At 43.8% G+C, this 22,171-nt stretch overlaps 1 protein-coding gene across 1 annotated transcript; it reads left to right on the top strand.

Moving 5' to 3' along the window:
- Nucleotides 1–3,632: 3,632 nt before the first annotated feature.
- Nucleotides 3,633–21,343, top strand: LOC120020104 (sodium/potassium-transporting ATPase subunit alpha-2-like). The gene is made up of 24 exons (XM_038963550.1): nucleotides 3,633–3,644; nucleotides 4,909–4,986; nucleotides 5,243–5,302; nucleotides 6,777–6,980; nucleotides 8,470–8,583; nucleotides 9,557–9,691; nucleotides 9,850–9,967; nucleotides 10,138–10,406; nucleotides 11,170–11,368; nucleotides 11,739–11,848; nucleotides 12,904–13,038; nucleotides 13,253–13,332; nucleotides 13,492–13,601; nucleotides 13,829–14,004; nucleotides 14,414–14,550; nucleotides 14,669–14,819; nucleotides 15,143–15,311; nucleotides 15,414–15,568; nucleotides 17,793–17,916; nucleotides 18,642–18,787; nucleotides 19,135–19,265; nucleotides 19,532–19,633; nucleotides 20,308–20,399; nucleotides 21,315–21,343. The coding sequence occupies exons 1-24, from the start codon at nucleotides 3,633–3,635 to the stop codon at nucleotides 21,341–21,343; spliced, it is 3,036 nt and encodes a 1,011-aa protein (XP_038819478.1).
- Nucleotides 21,344–22,171: the final 828 nt, after the last annotated feature.

Below are 22,171 nucleotides of genomic sequence, written 5' to 3'. Positions count from 1 at the left end.
GATCTAAGCCTTTACAACTCAAAGTATATTCATCGGGATCTCAATGCCACACTGGGGTGAACATAGACACAATAGTGATAAAAAAAATATGATAGCTCAATCAATGGAAGTGAAACACTCCAACTACTACTGTCAGGTCATGAAACATGCCATTTGAACCAAATCAAATGGCATCTGACTGCTGGTTTGATGACAAAATCTTAAAAGCTAGTCCCAAGTTTGCCTTTCATTCTGACATCTTAGATGTGATGCAAGGCAGTATTTCTCTACTACGCCTGTCCGACACACATCAGAGAGTCCTGGCTACAGGGACCACCCAATTTGTTATTTTTTGTCTGTGTCCCAAATGGCACCCTATTCTCCACTCAGTGCACTACTTTGACCTGAGCCCTATGGGACCTGGGGAGAGGATCTGTCAAAGTTTGACTTGCCCTCACACTGACTGATGTTCTCTCTTCTTTCCCCTCTCGTCTTTCACTGGGAGCACTTTTATTCTGACTCCTCTTCATTAAAACTGTAGAAGTTTCGAAAAAAAAACATTGAATGCTTACTCTTTCTCATCCTATCTTTTCTATCTCTCTTTTCTCTCGTAGATTTTCTGAATCTTATTTCTCAAAGACTCGACTTCCTCCCACTTGACTGCTTCAGCTTCCATGCGCCGCACCCTTTTAGATCACACCCCTTCCCTCCTGCCCCACCTTTTGATGCGCTTCTCCCATCTCATTAAGTCCTGACTATAAAAGATCAGTCCCACGAAGCGAAGCAAGAGTAGTCCTACCGAGTTCAGTGTTTGTATGACGAGGAAAGAACATACAACTCATAACCCATTCAGCTAGCATCAAGCCGAGCAGACCCAGGATAGACATGCAGTGTAACAAATGGACCCACCAGGCTATTGTATAGAGAATAGAGATACAAATCACTACAGGGAGAGGTCAAATAGTTCCTGAAACTTCTGTTAATGCTTCCTGCTGCTCAGTGCTCAATCGGATCAGGTGTGAGTGGTGTGAAGAGTTTGAGTGCACCCTGTGCTGGACGAGTCAGAGCGAGGGAGAGAAATATGATTCCTAGCTCTTACCTTGTGTAGATGGGTTCAAATTGAAGTTCATATCTCCGGGTGATTCACTCCCTTCACATTTGAGCTAATGGAGGTCGTAGTGCTGCGCTGCCTTTCTGTCGCCGCAAGCTGGAGGCTAGGTTATTCCTGTCTATAAGGGTGTAGTAGATACAGGCTTACTGTAACAGCTGCAATTTAAAGCAGAGTAGAAAAAAAGCCCTGTTTGTTTGTGTCTGAGAGTGCATCCCAAATGGCCAGCTATTTTCTATATATTGCTCTACATTTGACCAGGGCCCATAGGGCTCTGGTTAAACATAGTGCACTATATGTTGTATAGGGTGCCATTTTGGACGCCGGCTGCTTTGACTTCTGTGACTGAGTCCTTGAAATGACGTCACGTTGACAGCCAGTGGACATTCTCAGGCTCTGACAACAAAGGGATACTCCTCCTTTCTACTCCTCCGTGTTATTTTGGTCCCGTTAATCCCTTCTGCACATTTCTCCCCCCTATTTTAGCACTTGCTGGTAACTGGATCTCTCTATCTCTCACTCACGCACGCACGCACGCACACACACACACACACACACATACTGTCTTTCTCTAATTCTCTCTCTCTCTCTGTGTCCTTTAGTGACGCTAAGCTATGTTCCCTCAGACTACCCAATCCACTCTATACTTAAGCCGCTTCTATCTAGCTCTATCAGACAAAGCCAGACCCCATCTCAAACAAACTCAGCAATTCTTTTTTTCTTTTCTTTCCTCTCCTCCTCCTCCTCCTCCCTCTTTTTCAAACTCAGTGATGGACACCTCTCTCCTCCACCCCCCTGATCACCAGCGTCCCTCTCACTCACCCACCAATGCCACCACACCCCTGCACGTTCGTTCACCCACCTTTTCTGCTGGTTGGAATGCCACGTCGCTCTCTTCTGCCCCCTATTGGCCAGGGATGGAAACTGGGCAGAATCATCCATGTTATTAGTTCTCATTGAAGACTTTAATCTAGTTATAGCTCTCTGCCGGTCGCAAAGGTGCGTGTTTTATGTGTGTCTGTGTGTCTAGTCAGACTGTCATGTCAAACAAAAGATGATAAAAACACTGTTACATGCATGTCATTCTAAAGTAAAGCAAATAATGAGACATTTTACTCAACAAGTGCAAAAAAATGCTTGTTTTCGTTTGAGGGAGGCAGATATGTGATAGTATCTTCTTATGACATTTTATCACATTGATGCCCTTGTTTATGGAGGGGGATCTGTGTGGCTGTTTTTATTTTGGTGCATATTTTCCAGGGGCGGAAAATAAATATTTGTTCTTTTAAGGTGCAAGCTGCATGGGGCTACAGGAGGCACTCGCACGGTGAGGGAGATGATGATGATGATGATGATGAGGAGGAGGATAAGGGAGGTTAACTTCAGATGTTGCTGGCGGTAATGCGATTGGAAAAAAATAACAGGTTGTTGCTGGGATGAGGATACTTTGGAGAGAGAGAGAGAGAGAGACGTATCTTGTGTGTTAAGCCAAGCCAAACGTTCATATGTATCGCTGAAGATATGGTTCATCTCTCCCTAAAGCTCTTTCTTTCAAGGTCCTCACCCTGAGCTTCTGGTCAGAACGCTTGATAGGTTATGCGAGGTGGTTAGCGTAGGGTTTAGTGTTGAATGTGTTTTGTTCTTTTACCTGTGGTCATAGGGAGTGTGTTAAAACCACACCATGGTTCATTAAGCCAATGGAAAATAGATAGTTCTGTTCACCCCATCGCTGTTTAAACCAACTATCCATCATCAGATGTGATCAGTTTGAATGTTTCTTTTGTTTCTTTTTCAGTACAGCCACACGGACTCCCGACATGAAACAAAACTGCTTTAAAATGTCTTCACAATGTTTTGTTGTCTGGATTGTGTACTGTATGCATTATTTTGGTTGTCAGATAACATTCCTTTCTTAGAAATGTCAAGCTTACATTTTTACGTTTATTTTAATGCTTTATAATTAAAGTGCACTAATCATATACATTTGATGGTTATTTAAAATGTGTTGTCAAGGGAAGGTCAATAAAAAATTAAAGCATCAAACACATCTCGGTTGTAAAAGGAGAATAAAATAAACTCAAATGAAAATGACTAGTGTTCTCCATGTCTGTTCCATTCAAGTGTATTTTGAAAAGTCGTTGGATGATCTACTTCTTGATCGGGTTCTTGATTAATGGTACATGTGAGGTTAATATTGTCGTTTGTTTGTTGTCACTGTTTCTTATTGTTTTCAGTGGCAATAGAGGTGCTAGCCTATGACAGTGCTCTTCTGGGTTGTTCCTGACAGAGGGGACAGCAGGTGCAGGTAACACCACAGAGCCCCCTCTGTGTATCCAGGGGTGGGGGTGGGGGTGCTAGTGCTGGGGAGGTTCAGGTTACCCTTACAGGAGACAAGAGGGGAGGTGAGGGGGGGGGGGGGGGGTGTCAGTCCCAGCCACCCAAAAAGTCATCCGTTTCTTTTCCACGTGTTAGAGATCAGTCCCCTGTCTGTCAGGACGAAAGGTCTGCCCTTCACATTTCAACTTACACTTGGAACACCGCAAGCATGGGGAAAGGGGTAAGTTCTCTTCACTTATTTATTCATGCATATAGAGGGCTATTTTCCTGTCCTTTATACCAGGGTCGGGGTCAATTAAATTTCAATTCAGAAAGTAAACTGAAATTGAATTTTTTTTAGGAAAATTTAGGAAAATTGGAATTGGAGTTTCAGTTTATTGACTGAATTGAAAAGGAATTGACCCCAACTCTGCTTTATACACACATACACAGTCCGTCATATGAATATATGTATGGTTGAGTTGGTGTCAATTTATTGTCTAACACCAACACTCATGTCTAGTGTTGTAAAATGCCTGTAACTTCCCAAAAATGTCTGGTTGGAGGATTCCGGATTTCCTGCTTATTATTGTATGATTACAGGAATCTTTCATCCAGGAAATCTAGAAAACCTGGGCATTTTGGGAAAGTTAACAGAATTTTACAACCCTAGACATGTCACATACAGCCACAGACATTATGGAAAATCTAAGCCGGTTTTCTAATAGCGTCTGCAGTGACGCCGGGCGCCGGTTCTACATGCCGTTGTGTTGAGGCATTTTGTGACCACATTGGATTGTAGGATTAGGGCCTCGATAACTAATACCATCAATATATTATCAAGATCTCTATTCACACACATTACAGAATTTCAGCTGTATAACCTGTTTCAATTCCAGCTGACTTTTGTTTTTAGCAGGTTTTGGTGATTATCTGTTATATCATACAGTAGAGGAAACCGGGGAAATTGCTAAGTCAGGCACATTTCCTGCACTCCACCAACACTCTACTCTCAAACTCTTTTTTTGATTGCTTTTTCAATGTGTCGCTCTCTCACACACTCATTCTTTCGCTCTCTCTCTCTGTCGCTTTCACTCGTTCACACGTTCTGCTGGGAAAGAGTGACAGCAGCAGATGATTTCCACGAAGCTGCATTCTTCAACAGCGACTGTTCCAATCTGAACAACACACTCACTAATGTCAACTCAGACTTTCCATCGCCATACTTTCACAATGTAACCAACACACAAATGAACCAACACACAAAGCAACGATATCCTACTGTTACAGCTGATACATTAGTGAAATGTTTTTTTTTTTAAATTATTTATGAACACAAATATATAATATAAACATGGATATACTTCCATAGGGATCCTATAACTCATTCTATATAGGATTTCTACCGCATGCTATATGCAATGCCTATGTATACTTCTCCCTCTGTATGTGGGAGGTTTGAGTTAAGGGCTTATGTTTGATGTGATAATCTCCTCATTCCTCAGAGTGGTGCCGAAAAGGGAGGAGGAAAGAAGAAGAAGAGGGAGAGGGACTTGGATGAGCTCAAGAAGGAGGTGTCCATGGTAAGAGCAACCGGCTGTCTGGGGCTGTGTGTCCCAAATGACACCCTATTACCTATGTAGTGTACAACTTTTGACCAGGTCCCATAGGGCTCTGGCCAATAATAGTGCACCAAATTAGCCTGGGTACCAAGGGTGCCATTTGGGACGCAGCCAGGCTGTCACGTGTAAAGAACTCAGCGCAGTGTGTTTCATATTGAATAATGACCTTCTGGTTGTGGTTTATTTGAGTAAATCAGATTATTCTGTTCTTTCACAGGATGATCACAAGATATCATTAGACGATCTGGAAAGACGCTACACAGTCGACTTGGCTCGGGTAACACACACACACACACACACACACACACACACACACACACACACACACACACACACACACACACACACACACACACACACACACACACACACAGCTGCCTTCCCTTCTGCTCTGCCGAGTCATTTTAATCTCCTAGCCCTGATCTAATCTCTACATAACTACTGCTTCCTGTCAGTGCTACACACATAAACCCCCCAACTGTTACTTTGGTCCATGTGGTCCAAGTTGAGTCCACAGGGTTCTCATCCCTGTCCCACATGGGAACCCCACATGATATCTCTATTACTGGTGTTCAGTGGTATTACAGTGAATATCAGTGAAGTAATATAGGTCCCATATGGAGAGATGTCTGTCTATCTCATCTTTAATCCTACTGACTTTATCTCACACAGAACTAAAATGTTGTTTAGTCGCCATATTAGAAATGGCCACCAGGGGTTGATGGACAAAATCTGCAATGGTACTTTACTGGCACTATAATACTTCTCTTACATTTGTCATTTATTTTTAATTTTATTTTTTAAATTTTATCCCATTTTCCCCCCAATTTTCGTGGTATCCAATCGCTAGTAATTACTATCTTGTCTCATCGCTACAACTCCCGTACGGGCTCGGGAGAGACGAAGGTCAAAAGCCATGCGTCCTCCGAAGCACAACCCAACCAAGCCGCACTGCTTCTTTAACACAGCGCGCCTCCAACCCGGAAGCCAGCCGCACCAATGTGTCGGAGGAAACACCGTGCACCTGGCCCCCTTGGTTAGCGCGCACTGCGCCCGGCCCGCCACAGGAGTCGCTGGAGCGCGATGAGACAAGGATATCCCTACCGGCCAAACCCACCCTAACCCGGACGACGCTAGCCCAATTGTGCGTCGCCCCACGGACCTCCCGGTCACGGCCGGCTGCGACAGAGCCTGGGCGCGAACCCAGAGACTCTGGTGGCGCAGTTAGCACTGCGATGCAGTGCCCTAGACCACTGCGCCACCCGGGAGGCCCCACATTTGTCATTTTAGTCATTTAGCAGACGCTCTTATCCAGAGCAATTAGGGTTAAGTGCCTTACTCAAGGGCACATCGACACATTTTTCACCTAGTCGGCTCGGGGATTCGCTCTTAACCGCTAGGCTACCTGCCACCCTTCTTCAGACATGCCCTAGATGTGTGTGAAGTGTGGTGCCTCTATCACAAAAGGCAGAATCCCATGCTTTAGCTGCCCCACTACACACAACAACCAAAATGGCCGTAGAAATGGAAAACATGATTTTGTTGTTGTGAGTGTGACTGTCTGACTTGCCTAGTTAAATGAAGGTTAAATAAATAATAAACAAAGTCTCCGTAGTGATGGTCTGTCTGCTCGCTGACGGACAGTGATTGTCTAAGTGACTGTGGTACATGTTGTATAACGTGTTGTGTGTCTTGCAATGCATTATTTGTATGCCAGGAATGCCTGTAATATTGCCAATATTGTCTTCCAGGGTTTGACCAATGCCAAGGCTCTGGAGGTGCTGGCCAGGGATGGGCCCAACGTGCTTACCCCCCCTCCCACCACGCCAGAGTGGGTGAAGTTCTGCCGTCAGCTGTTTGGGGGCTTCTCCTTGCTCCTCTGGATCGGTGCCATCCTCTGCTTCCTGGCCTACAGTATCCAAGTGGCCACTGAAGACGAGCCAGCCAATGACAATGTGAGAACCGCCTCAAGGCTAGGCTGTATAACATCTGTCATGTTCACTACACATTGACCAACCTGGTCCCAGATCTGTTTGTGCTGATTTCTTTTTATTTTATTAGGATCTCTTTTCGCCCACCAAGGGCTAGTCTTCCAAGAGTCTTTAAGAAATGCAAAAAACATGAAGAAATGTAGAAAAAGAACAAAAACAAAGTAAAAACACAAAACACAGATCCACATTCCCATACCTTTGCATATTACGAGTTACACCTGCCAAGCCCCCAACCCTCACCCACCCACATACCTCATGTGCACATATTCATTTGAATTTAAATACAACATCACATATTATAATAACCTCTTAGACCCATTCTAGTTGTTCATTAATGTGCTTTGTGAATTATTCTTCTAAAATAACAATTTGACAAGTTTTTAGAACTTCCTGGCAAAGAGTTCCAGGATTTTACTGCCCTGAAACTTAAAGCTATTTTCACTAGCTCTAAATTGGGTTTTGGTGGTCTATACGTGGTCTTGGTTCTGCTCCGTGTGTTACGAGAGTGTTTGTCTATGACTATATCCAGTTTATCATATATAGTGGTTGGTCTTACAGAGTGGTGAATTCTATGAAAAAGGGTTAGTTAGTATATTATTTTCTATCATTTCCTTGACAGTCAGCCATTTGAGTGCAGTATCCAATTCTATGGAGGGCCTCTCCTAACCACATTGCAGAACCATTCTGGCTGTCTTATTTTGCGCTGTTTGCAGGCTCTTTAGGTCACCGACACTCGCATTACCCCAGACGACAGAGCAGTAGTTAATTTGACTATGGATGAGAGCTTGTGAGAGTTATTTTCGAATTAGCTATGGCATATATTTCGCAATCCTTCTGAGCATACAGGAGGGTCCAATGATTTTGTTGCAGAGGTGATGACCAAGAGAGACTGTCTAGCGGTACACCTAACAGCCTAGTCTCTGAAACCTCTTCAAATGGGTGTCCCGCCAAATGTCAGCTGTAAGGAGGGTCGTTTGTTACTTCTCTCCTTTGTACATATTAGCATTGTCTTGGTTTCTTTGTTTTTAAGCACTTATTTATTGTGGGTTATTCCATTTGACATTTTGGTCATGTCAGCTTTAAGAGCCTCTTTCAGCTGCCCTACAGAATTGCATGATCCATTAACAGTTGTGTCGGCAGCAAACATGGTTGCATAGAGTTGCCCAGTTATTAGCTAACACTGTCTATCATCATCATCATCGCCAACCTGGTTGCAAACATACTACATACAACCACAAATAAAACAAGCATCAACATCACTTTCACTCACAATTATGTTGATATACTGTATGCCATATACTGTAGTGCAACACCAATAACATTCATCTGGTCATCTTGTTCTCTCTCTCTCTCTCTCTCTCTCTATCTCTATACAGCCCTCTTCCTCTCTCTTTCTCTACCTCCCTCTCTCTCTATCTCACTCCCTCTCTCCTCCCTCCCTCTCCCATAACAGTTGTACCTGGGAGTGGTTCTGTCAGCTGTGGTCATCATCACTGGCTGTTTCTCTTACTACCAAGAGGCCAAGAGCTCCCGCATCATGGACTCCTTCAAGAACATGGTTCCTCAGGTGAGCTGAGCTGAGACAGCACAGTATATTGCTTTGTCGGCGTCCCAAATGGCACCCTATGAGATGGCCCTATTCCCTTTATAGTGCACAGTTGACCAGGGTCCTATTCCCTTTAAAGTGCACTACTCTTTTATTTTTTATTGTACTTTTTACCCCTTTTTCTCTCCAATTTCATTATATCCAATTGGTAGTTACAGTCTTGTCCCATCACTGCAACTCCCGTACGGACTCGGGAGAGGCGAAGGTCGAGAGCCATGCGTCCTCCAAAACACGACCCCGCCAAGCCGCACTGCTTCTTGACACACTGCCCGCTTAACCTGGAAGCCAGCCGCACCAATGTATTGGAGGAAACACCGTACAGCTGGCGACCAAAGTCAGCGTGCATGTGCCAGGCCTCCACAAGGAGTCACTAGAGCGCGATGGGACAAGGTCATCCCAGCCGGCCAAACCCTCCCCTAACCCGGATGATGCTGGGCCAATTGTGCGCCGCCTCATGGGTCTCCCAGTCACGGGCGGCTGCAGCACAGCCCAGGATCGAACCCGGATCTGTAGTAACGTCTCTAGCACTGCGATGCAGTCCCTTAGACCGTTGCGCCACTCGGAAGGAAACTGCACCACTTTTGACCAAGGCCAGGGCCCTGGTAAAAGTAATGCACTACATAGGGAATAGGGTGCCATTTGGGACACAAGCTATGGCTTGGTCATCGTAACAGTGCGTGAAGGCTATAATAGGCTTAAATCCCCTTGGATATTCTTCGATTTCAAGTAATTTAATTTCCTTTGAGTGCCTCGAGTGGGCTTACACTGACTTGAGAGGCATAATAAGCTTATCCAACATAACACAACTAATAATTTGAGCCAACTTTGGATTTGCCAATGAACGTTTATCTGAAAAAAGTTTCATTCTCCCCTTTCAAGCTCCCCTTTGCCTCTCTCTCTTTCATCTCTCCTCTCCCTTATCCATCCCTGGCAGCAAGCCCTGGTGATCAGGGAGGGAGAGAAAATGACAATCAATGCAGAGCTATTGGTGAGGGGAGACCTGGTGGAGATCAAAGGAGGAGACCGGATCCCTGCCGACCTCCGAGTTGTCTCCGCTGCTGGCTGCAAGGTGAGGAGAGGCCAGGGAGTCCAAGGGTCACATCTGTCCAGGTGGATTACTTAGTTGCTGTCTCTCTCTCTTTATCTCTCTCTCTCTGTCTTTCTATGTCTGTCTGTCTGTATTTACTTCTGTCCAACTGGATAACTTTCCTCTGTCTGTGTGTGAAGGTGGATAACTCTTCTCTGACTGGGGAGTCAGAGCCTCAGACACGCACAACAGAGTTCACCCATGAAAACCCCCTGGAGACGCGAAACATCGCCTTCTTCTCCACCAACTGTGTGGAGGGTCAGTGGGGACAAATCCTTTTCCTATCTTTTTATTCATTTATTTTGATTTTACAAGGGAGACCTGACCTATTTCTCCTCCCTCTATCTACCCCATTCCATCCACTCATCCATCTTCAATTAATGAATTGTTTGTCCTCCCCTCCCTCCCTCCCTCCATCCCTCCCTCAGGCACAGCCCATGGTGTAGTAGTAGGTACCGGTGACCATACAGTGATGGGTCGTATTGCCACCCTGGCCTCGGGGCTGGAGACGGGCCAGACTCCCATCAACATGGAGATCGAGCACTTCATCCAGCTGATCACGGGCGTGGCTGTGTTCCTGGGGGTGTCCTTCTTCATCCTGGCCATCATCCTGGGCTACACCTGGCTGGAGGCTGTCATCTTCCTCATCGGCATCATCGTGGCCAATGTCCCAGAGGGCCTGCTGGCCACCGTCACTGTGAGTAAGCCTTGAATGTCCCAGTCCGATTGGCCCGTAGCCTAGGGGCAGTAGCCTATCTTGCGTGAGGCAGGTTGATGTGCTTGATGTTGAAGTACACCCCCTGGACAAGACGCTAGTCTGTCGCAGGGACCGTCACTGTGAGTCCGACTACTATTGTAGTTGGTGAGTGAAATAGCAGTGGGCCGGATTCAATCCCGTACTGGCAGTGGTACATTTATGTGTGCTAGAGGCAGCGGCTTAGACCACTAGACACCCCAAGGCCACGGACTGGTATTGTGTATATGGGCCAAATTATAATTCTAAGTCTCCACACAAACCTCTTGCTAAATCTCATAATTTACACCAAAGTCTATGTGAGTCTGCTCTGTCGTAGGATTTTCCATCCATCTGTCCATCTTTGACCATTACTCTGTCCTTGCTCAAGTTTCAGGTTGTATTGTCACGTGTGCTACTACACTGAAATGCCTCTCTTGAAAACTCTTTCCCAACAATGCAATAATCAATACCAGTAGTCCTATATAATCAGGTAAAGTAGAACAAAAATGAATGAGAAATAGAAATAAGAACATGAGAAAGTAATTGAGCGATATACAGGAACAGTTCCAGGGTCAATATGCAGGGATACTGGAGTGGTAGGGGTAGATATGTATAGGGGCAAGAGGACTCGGTAATGTCCATTTCCTCTCCTCAACCGCCCCTCTCTCTTTCTTTCTCTCTCCCTCCCTCCGTCCCACTCTCCCTCCCTCCCTCTGTCTCTCAGGTGTGTCTCACCCTCACTGCCAAGCGTATGGCCAAGAAGAACTGCCTGGTCAAGAATCTGGAAGCTGTGGAGACCCTGGGTTCTACCTCCACCATCTGTTCCGACAAGACAGGGACCCTGACCCAGAACCGCATGACCGTGGCCCACATGTGGTTTGACAACATGATCCATGAGGCCGACACTACGGAGGACCAGTCTGGTGAGACCACCCACAGGCATCATCTGTCCCTTCTACACTCAGCCAGACCCGTTGAATTAGTTCGCTTCTCTGCTGTGTTAAATGAGCTTTGATGTAAGAATTTAGAATAGAGATACTAGAAAGGAATAGATACTATACTGTGTGCTATACAATATACTGAAAAAAGATACAAACTCAGCTCAGTCACATTGTCTATGGTTACAAAATTCGGGTATTTTCCCAATATTCCCAGGTTATCCAGAAATTCCGGTTGGAATATTCCCGGAATCAGGATGGAATATACAGTAAATCTGGGAATCTTCCAACTGGGAATTCTGGAAAAAATGAATCATCCCTCTGTAAGTCTGAAGGATCTCCTATGTTCCTTCAGGTGCCACCTTTGACAAGAGCTCAGCTACATGGCACTCTCTGTCTCACGTGGCTGGACTTTGCAACCGCGCTGAGTTCAAAGCTGGGCAGGAAAGCTTCCCCATCCTCAAGGTAGGGAATGGCCACTATACACCCATACTGGTGGGGGTTGATGAGGGGAGGATGGCTTATAATAATGACTGGAATGGAATGGTTGATACAGTAAGAGTCCGTCGTCCGATTTAAAGTGCCCCAATGATCCATACGACAAAGTGTAATTTAGACACACCTGGCAACATTGAATCTAACAACACAAAACCCATTCCACCAAAATATTACAATAGCAATATTACAATATTACAATATTATAGTTTACTATCTAATACTACAGTACTTACTATATAGTTCTATAGTATACTGTAGAATAGTATACTGCATACTGTAGTATCCCTCGATCATGTGTAGTACTTAATATAGAATGTTGTAGTATACTGTAGAATACTATAGTAAATACTGCAGTAATGTCCGCAAAAACACTACAGTCTGTAAAAACGACACTTTTTTAACTATAGTAAATACTACAGTATTTAATTTGCATAAACCATGTCCATTGCCCTCCCCCATATCACAATTTGTGCCACCCATAAGTGAGAAATCTACATGCCAAATATAACCATATATTGTGCTCCCTACACGTTACAGAAAAGAGCAGAAGCTCTGAACTATCCGTTCAGACCCCAGCCCTACCTACTTACAGGCTATGGAAAATGTGTATTTCTACAGTAGGTGTTCTGAAGGAGAAGCCCCAACTTCTATGTCAAAGATAATAAAACAAAAACATTATAGTAAATGCTAAAGTAATTCCCACAAAAACACTACAGTAAATAATACAGTATACTACAATCTGCAAAAACACTACATTAATTACTATAGGATATACTACAGTTTTCTTTTACTACAGTATTTATACTATAGTTAACTGTAAATACTACAGTATACTACAGTAAATACCACATTAAAGTCCGCAAAAACACGACAGTGAACACTATAGTATTTATACCATTGTATGCTATAGTATTTTTTCATGTGGGTAGTCACATACTAAACCAATTTTCAGGCAGCAACCCATTCTGACAATGTGAATAGACCGTCTCCTGCTGACTGCTTGATGTTGTGTTGTTTTGTAGAGGGACACTGCTGGCGACGCGTCAGAGTCTGCTCTGTTGAAATGTATCGAGCTCTCCTGTGGGTGTGTCCGCTCCATGAGAAACAGAAACCCCAAGGTGGGCGAGATTCCCTTCAACTCGACCAACAAGTACCAGGTATACAATTACCCCTTCAACGTGGACATTCACAACACAAAACATACAGCATAGACACAACTGTATAAACAAGAAAAAGTCATTGTTGTACAAACAGAATTACAGCCCCATCCATAATTCAGAAGTCTTTTGAACCACCAGAACCATTAAAAACGGCAATGACAAAAGAGTAAAACATGTAATATACTTTTATCTTCTACCCACCTTCTGAAAGCTTTCCATTCATGAACATGAAGACAATGGAAATGGCCACCTACTCGTTATGAAGGGAGCACCTGAGAGAATATTGGACAGGTATTTATTTACATCAAAACTGTGTCTCCCTCAATAGGTAAATACGACAGAGTCACATAAGCCATTATGCCAAAGGTACGTAGCCGTGCCCTCTAAATACACAGCTCACTGATTGACCGCAAAAGGTGAATAAATCCTATGTGTTTGTACACCTCTTAGGTGTAGCACCATCATGATCCAAGGTCAGGAGGTTCCAATGGATGCCAACTGGAACGAAGCTTTCCAGAGTGCCTACATGGAGCTGGGAGGGCTAGGAGAGAGAGTTCTAGGTACGTACAGTATATAGAGTGCCATTTGAGACTCAACTATCCCCAGACCACACATGCCACCCTGGCCGTTGTCTGTGCCCTTCCTTTATGTGTCCCCTCTCAATCTGTATCTCCCGATCTGTTCCCTACATCTTTCCCGTCATAGAAACTCGACGAAATACAAAAAGCAGATTTGAACCTTGATGTCTTAAAAAAAAGTATCAGTCTGTTGTCTCTCTCTCCCTCAGGGTTCTGTCACTTGTCACTGTCTCCGGCCCAGTTCCCTCGGGGGTTCACCTTCGACTGTGAAGATGTGAACTTCCCTACGGAAGGACTGTGTTTCGTGGGCCTCATGTCCATGATTGACCCTCCCCGCGCTGCCGTGCCCGACGCTGTGGGGAAGTGCCGCTCTGCTGGGATCAAGGTGAGTGGGGTCATCAACCAAGAAAGGTCGCAAAATTCCAGTAACTTTCCCAAAATTCCCAGGTTTTCCAGGAATCCCGGTACATTCCCGGAATAAGCAGGAAATCTGGGAATCCTTTTACCGTGATTTCTGGAAAACCTGGGAATTTTGGGAAAGTTACTGGAATTTTGCGACCCTACAACCAATTAACCAATCAGCCAACACATCCAAACTTGTCTCATTGGGCCCAATCAGAATGATAGGTTAACACATACATGGACATGATAAATGAGAAAAACACAAAGCAAAAAAGATGGCAAAGTGTATAAGTTAGCACAGGCAAGAATGTCATAAATGAGCAGATTGTTGTATGTGGTGACAGGTAACGATGACATATGGTGTGCTTATAGTTGTGATGATGTGCTATTAGGTTATCATGGTGACAGGCGACCATCCAATCACTGCTAAAGCCATCGCTAAAGGTGTGGGCATCATCTCCGAGGGCAACGAGACTGTGGAGGACATCGCTGAAAGACTGAATATTCCACTAAGCCAAGTCAACCCCAGGTGTGTGTGTGCGCATGCGTGCCTGTGTGTGTGCATCTGTGTGTGAGCGGTCGCGTGTGTGTGTGTGTGTATTTGTGTTGTTTCTCACTGTCGGCTTGTACCTGTATCTCGCTCCCAGGGATGCCAAGGCCTGTGTGGTGCACGGGGGGGACCTGAAGGACATGAGCGCAGAATACTTGGATGACCTGCTCAGGAACCACACTGAGATAGTGTTCGCCCGCACCTCACCTCAGCAGAAACTCATCATCGTAGAGGGCTGCCAGAGAACGGTGAAAGGACGTCTGTGCGCGTGTGTGCATATGTGCATGCGTGAACGCTAGCGTGTGTATTTGTGTGTGTGTATTTATGTGTGTGTGTGTTTGAGTCACTCTATAATTAAAGCATGGTTTGGAGTTAGGAATTCTGAATCTATTCTTCTGTTCAGAGTTTGATATTGGGGGGCTATTATTCTATAGAAAAGTTTTTGATGGGAAAATGGCTCCAAAATTGACAGAGGTGAAAGAACATGAAAACGCTGCATTTATCTCCAATTCACAGCTGTTATTCAACAAAAATGTTTCTTATTTCATGATCCTTTGTTCTCTTCTTCTAGGGGGCAATTGTTGCGGTTACTGGGGACGGAGTGAACGACTCACCTGCCCTGAAGAAGGCTGATATCGGGGTTGCCATGGGGATCGCTGGGTCTGACGTCTCCAAGCAGGCTGCTGACATGATCCTCCTAGACGACAACTTCGCCTCTATCGTCACAGGAGTGGAGGAAGGTAAGGAAGAAAGAGGAAGAGAGAAGAAAAAAAAGAAAGTGGGAAAAAAATGGAAATTCTGTGAGTCAATCAATTGATCTGTTCTTCTTCAATCCCAAACAGGCCGTCTGATCTTTGATAATTTGAAAAAGTCCATTGCCTACACTCTGACCAGTAACATTCCAGAGATCAGCCCCTTCCTCCTCTTCATCATTGCCAGTATTCCCCTGCCCCTGGGCACGGTCACCATCCTCTGTATCGACCTGGGAACTGACATGGTGAGCACCTGCCATGCTGACTGGAAAAGGAAAACCCGCACTGAAACAGTCTTAGGGGTGGTTTCCCGGACACAGATGAATCCTTAGTCCTGGACTAAAAAGCAATGTAGAATCTCAATTGAAAGGGCTTTTTAGTCCAGGATTAGTTGTACTGCTGGTTGTGACTGTGAGTGTCAAGGAGTATAGATATGATGAGTCAACATGGCCAGTCATAGAAGTAAGAATTGACATGCTGGCCTCAATAGTTCATCATCAAAAGTCTTTGGGTGCAGGGTTTAAAAGGCATAGAAACTGTGAAAGTAAAACCCACACTCACTGAAATAGTTGTAATGTTATTTAGCAGAAGAGATCAAACAAACTGACTGCCGAAGAACATTACAACTCTTTCAGCAAATTCTCGATTCTATGACTGGCCATGTTGACTCATCATATCTCTACTACTTGACACTCAGAGTCACAACCAGCCATTCTCTTAGCTTGATCATACACTATTTTACAATCTGTTACTCATCCCTGCCCTGCCCTGCGTCAGGATGAAAGCTGCTAAATCCACTAAAGCAAACTGGATTTGAATCCACTCTGCTGTGTGGATTCTGGTCTCACAATGGGCTAAGTCCATTTCCCACCTTAACTCACTCACATTGGCCTGTTGTTGCCTTACTGGCAGGGTTGGATAGGTTACTTTCTAAATGTAATCCATTACAGTTACTAGTTACATGTCCAAAATTGTAATCAGCAATGTAACTTTTAGATGACCCTAACTCAGTAACGTAATCTGATTACGTTCAGTTACTTTTAGATTACTTTCTCCATAAGAAGCATCAGAGGAAGACAAAAATGTATGTTACCAATTGAGCGACATCTATTGCAGGATAAATCAATGTTAAAGTTTACATAGCTGACCATATATGGATGTAACATTTTACTTTATGGGTTGGTTATGTAGGCTTCTTCTAACCCATCGCTCTCTACTACATATAATAATACGATTAAATTATATCTTTACATTAAAAACCAAAGCCTATCAGAATTCCAGTCATTCCAATAAATGTTATACAACTTGATCTTTAAGAATGGACTTGGAAGGACTTGGAAATATGGAAGTATAGATTAGACAAATTGTTTTACCTGAGCATGACCCCAAAACTAAGGACTTATTAGCCAGCCCTACTCTGTTGTTTAGGATTTTTCTGTCATAGAGGACTGATTGGACTCATTGATTCGAGTTGAAAAATCAATGCTGCGCTCATGGAATGGCATGCTTTGACCACTACTGAAAAGTGCTATTTACATGTGAAAAAATGAATGCCATATGCTGCATTTGCTATAGGCCTATTGTTTACCTTTTAGTTGTTGACACTTTGATTTCTTGGTTATGTTACTGTTACCAAGTCCAGCACGGGCTAGCCCACACCAAGTCCAGCACGGGCTAACCCACACCAAGTCCAGCACGGGCTAACCCACACCAAGTCCAGCACGGGCTAACCCACACCAAGTCCAGCACGGGCTAACCCACACCAAGTCCAGCACGGGCTAGCCCACACCAAGTCCCGCACGGGCTAGCCCACACCAAGTCCCGCACGGGCTAGCCCACACCAAGTCCAGCACGGGCTAGCCCACACCAAGTCCAGCACGGACTAGCCCATACCAAGTCCCGCACGGGCTAGCCCACACCAAGTCCAGCTAGAGGCGGTGCTCATTCAAATATTTGGGGGGCGTGGTTTGCACATAGTTATTGTGGTGCAACCGTTACTGAGTGTCACTCCAGTTTAAGGGTTCTGTTGTGTGATGCCCAAATATTGGTGATCTTGTACAATGCCAATGATGACATGTGTAAAAATACTTAAATATGTCACATATGAGAAACGTAATAGTTTTTCTTGTCTTTCTGATGCAATGTATCACATTTCCTAAATACCTGTAAGGCTTGTAAATTATGCACTTTATGCACTGAATTGAAAGTGTCACAAATAAATTATAAATAAATAAAGTCTTATTAAATAGCAAAGGTGCATCGGCCCATTATGGGCAGCCTCACGGGGCAAATATTTTAGCCCTCATTGGGCTAAAATCGTGTCAATGTGGGCTTGTTTACTAGGTGTAGCTTTATCACATTGTTCTGTCTGTCATACATTCTCTCACACTCCTCTCTCTCTCTCTCTCTCTCTCTCTCTCCCCGTCTCTTTCTCTCCCTCTCTCCTCTCCCTTCTCTGTCTGGGTCCAGGTTCCTGCTATCTCATTGGCCTACGAGACGGCTGAGAGTGACATAATGAAGCGTCAGCCCCGGTGCCCAAAGACGGACAAGCTGGTGAACGACAGACTGATCAGCATGGCCTACGGACAGATAGGTCAGAATACCTCCTCCACTTGCAAGCTCATCCGTGGGTCTGTGTCCCAAATGGCACCCTATCATGGGCCCTGGTCAAAATTAGTGCACTAGATAGTGAATAGGGTGCAATTTGAGACATGCAGATTGCCTTTTTACCCTCTGTTATTCATTGCAGTTATTGAAAGTTACACTGAGTGTACAAAACATTAGGAACACCTTCCTAATATCGAGTTGCTCCCCCTTTTGCCCTGAGAACAGCCTCAATTCGTCAGGGCATGGACTCTACAAGGTGGCGAAAGCATTCCACAGGGATGCTGGCCCATGTTGACTCCAATGCTTCCCACAGTTGTGTCAAGTTGGCTGGATGTCCTTTGGGTGGTGGACCATTCTTGATACACACAGGAAACTGTTGAGTGTGAAAATCCCAGCAGCGTTGCAGTTCCTGATACACTCAAACCGGTGCGCCTGGCACATACTACCATACCCTGTTCAAAGGCACTTAAACCTTTTGTCTTGCCCATTCACCCTCTGAATGGCACACATACACAATCTCAATTGTCTCAAGGCTTAAAAATCCTTCGTTAATCTGTCTTCTCCCCTTCATCTACGCTGATTGAGGTGGATTTAACAAGTAACATCAATAAAGGATCATAGCTTTCACCTGGATTCACCTGGTCAGTCTATGCCATGTTTTGTACACTCAGTGTATATTGTGCTGATGGACTTGTCTCTCTCTCTCTCCAGGTATGATCCAGGCCATAGCAGGTTTCTTCACCTACTTTGTGATCCTGGCTGAGAATGGTTTCTGGCCAGGGACCCTCCTTGGCATCCGTCTGAACTGGGATGACCGTGCTAACAACGAGGTGGAAGACAGCTATGGGCAGCAGTGGGTGAGAATGAGAGGGTTTAACACACATAACACATACAGATTGAAGCGAATGGTTAAAGGTTCATGCAGCCGGTAGCTATATTTTACGCAGAGCCACCACACGTTACTACAACAGTTAAAAAAATAAAAAAATAAACTTGCACAACTTGACGTACTACCAGGTGCATGGAGAAAGATTTGTGGTCACGGTGGAAAAAGGAAAAACTCCAGCACCCCGGTAATTTGGATGCTTCCAACAATTGAATGGATCTAAATTGTTGGAAGCATCAAAATGACCTGTGCGCTGGAGTTTGTCTTTTTCTTGACTACGACAGGTTTAAGACGTGTAAGACGTGTTTCTGTTCGCAGACCTATGAGCAGCGAAAGATAATTGAGTTCACCTGTCATACCTCGTTCTTCGCGAGCATCGTGGTGGTGCAATGGGCTGATCTGGTTATCTGCAAGACCAGGAGGAACTCTGTCTTCCAGCAGGGCATGAAGTAAGTGGAAAAGGACGCATCTCAAATGACAACCTAACCCCCCCGTATAATGCACTACTTTTGACCGGGGCCCAAGTGGCTCTGGTCAAAAGTAGTGTACTCTATAGGTAGTAGGGTGCCATTTGGGACATACCCAATGAAAGAGAGGATGTTTTACTTTGTATAAGTAGTAGGCCTATGGATATGGTAATTGTTTCAAAAGTGGTCCCCTTTTCTTGTCGTACTCTTTCCTGTATTCACCTCTCCCATCCCCATTTCCTTAACAGGAATCGTATCCTGATCTTTGGCCTGTTTGCTGAGACTGCTCTGGCTGCCTTCCTGTCCTACTGCCCAGGAATGGACATCGCCCTCCGCATGTACCCCTTGAAGTCAGTACTAGACAACATATTCTCCAACCTACCCTAAAAACAATGACATCCTATACCCAACACCCCCGTTTTTCATTCTACCCCAAAACTACTATGTCCCTCACGTACCTTTCTCATATCACACTTTCTCACAGACATGGATTTTTACAATGTACCACACACGTCTCCACGCTATAATCCCCAGCCTCAACACCTCCAAAACATGTCCCACAAATGTTTTAGTTACACCCTCATCACATCCTCGTATCACCCCAATAATTCGGAGGGTGAATCTGCATGAATTTTCAACCTGGACTTCTTACAATATGTTATGAATTGCAATTTGTACAATATGTTACCAATTCCAATTTCTTGTGGCTAATGTTAGCTAGGTGGTTAACGTTAGCTAGGTGTTATGGTAACGGTTTAAGGTTAATTTTAAGGTTAGGAGTTAGGTTAAAGGGTTAAGGTTAGGGTTTTGGGAAGGGTTAGCTAACATGCTAAGTAATTGCAAAGTATCTAAAAAGTAGTAAGTAGTTGCAAAGTTTCTAAAATGCTAAAATTGTCCTGGATTTGCATTTACTATGTTACGTCTAGTCTATGAGACCAGGCTGGATTTTACAATGAACTACACCAACCACCTTTCCCTTGTTTCGCTGACTCTCTCTCTCTCTCGCTCTTTCCCGCTCCTTCAGGGTCTCCTGGTGGTTCTGTGCCCTCCCCTACAGTGTCCTCATCTTCATCTATGATGAGATCCGCAAACTCATCATCAGGAGGTGTCCTGGAGGTGGGTGACATAGAGTGACACAGAGGTGATAAAAAAGCAGTGGTGTAAAGTACTTAAGTAAAAAATACTTTAAAGTACTACATTTTTGGGGGTATCTGTACTTTGCTTTACTATTTATATTTCTGGCAACTTTTACTTTTACTTCACTACATTCCTATTGAAATTAAACTACTTTTTACTCCATACAATTTCCCTGGCACTCAAAGTACTCGTTACATTTTGAAAGCTTAGCAGGACAGGAAAATAGTCCAATTCATGCACTTATCAAGAGAACCTCCCTGGTCATCCCTACTGCCGCTGATCTGGCAGACTCACGAAACACACATGCTTCATTTGTAAATGATGTCTGAGTGTGCCCTTGGCTATCCGTAAATACATAAAAAAAGAAAATGGTGCCGTCTGGTTTGCTTAATATAAGGAATTTGAAATGATTTATACCTTATCTTTTGATATTTAAGTACATTTGACCAATTACTTTTAATTTGTATACTTAAGTATACTTAAAACCAAATACCTTGAGACTTTTACTAAAGTAGTATTTTACTGGGTGATTTTCACTTTAGCTTGAATAATTTTTTATTAAGGTATCTTTTACTCAAGTATGACAATTGGGTAATTTTTCCACCACTGATTCAAAAATACTTAGCGTGACAGAATATGTGACACAGAAGATGCTGGTTGTCTGTCACTGAGATATTCAAAAATATTCAAAAAAGTTCATTTATCGTGACAGTTAATCGCTCATGTTAATTAGTCATGTTAATAATCAGATTGATGTGCTGGGGATCAGTGAGTCACTGAGTTAAAAAGGCCTGTTCATATTGAAACACAGATGAAGAGATAATGGGACATAATGACGTTGTCTAATATAGTCATAATCCGTGTCTGACTGTTCTTTTTCTTTCTGTTTTATAGGTTGGGTGGAACAGGAGACTTATTATTAACATTCAGAAAAGTATTATTGTGAGTTTGAATTTCTGTCAGTCTGTGTTAATGAAAGGGGAAAGGGGATATCTAATCAGTTGTACAACTGAATGCATTCAACTGAAATGTGTCTTCTGCATTTAACCCAACCCCTCTGAATGAGTGAGTATATTTGTGTATGCAAGGTCTAGCTAAGGAAAGAACATAGCTTTTGTGTGCACAACAAAAATACCTTTCAAATTGAATTTTGTCTTTGAAAGTGATTAACAATGGGTTTTTAAAATAAGCCTAAATTACCACTGTAAATCCTGCTAGTGTGTGTTTGTGTGTTTGTTTGTCTGCCAGGCAATTGGTGTATTATTGCATGGATCAGTTTATCAGTACAAAATTCTGGTTATCATAGAGAATTCTGCTGCAAATAGACTTGTAATTGTGATTTGACATTTCTGAGTTTTCCAGATGACAATTATTGTACTAGAATGATTTTCCAAAACCCAAATGGCAACCTAACAAAATGTTCCAACATGCCTGTACCATACTAATGCACCCTGAATATTTTTTTCTTCACCAATAAAAAAAATAATAATCAGGGCTGAAGGCTACCCATCCCTAATGGGACCCTATTCTCTACATAATACAGTTCTTTCACCAGAGTCATATGGGCCCTGGTCAAAAGTAGTGCAGTATGGAATAGGGCGCCATTTGGGTTATCATAACATTGTTGTGAAAAATAAATTGCTCTGAAAATCTCGATATGAAATAAAGTGAATCTGCAGTTGTTGTTTGCTTTTGTATTACCCCATCACGCGTGCACTTCTAATGTAACGTTGGCAGCACCTAAGGGGCTT

This window comes from Salvelinus namaycush, chromosome 25 (genome assembly GCF_016432855.1).
Source record: "Salvelinus namaycush isolate Seneca chromosome 25, SaNama_1.0, whole genome shotgun sequence".
NCBI lineage: Eukaryota > Metazoa > Chordata > Actinopteri > Salmoniformes > Salmonidae > Salvelinus > Salvelinus namaycush.
The sequence above is the reverse complement of the archived record's forward strand: the minus strand, read 5'-3'. Positions and strand labels throughout refer to the sequence as shown.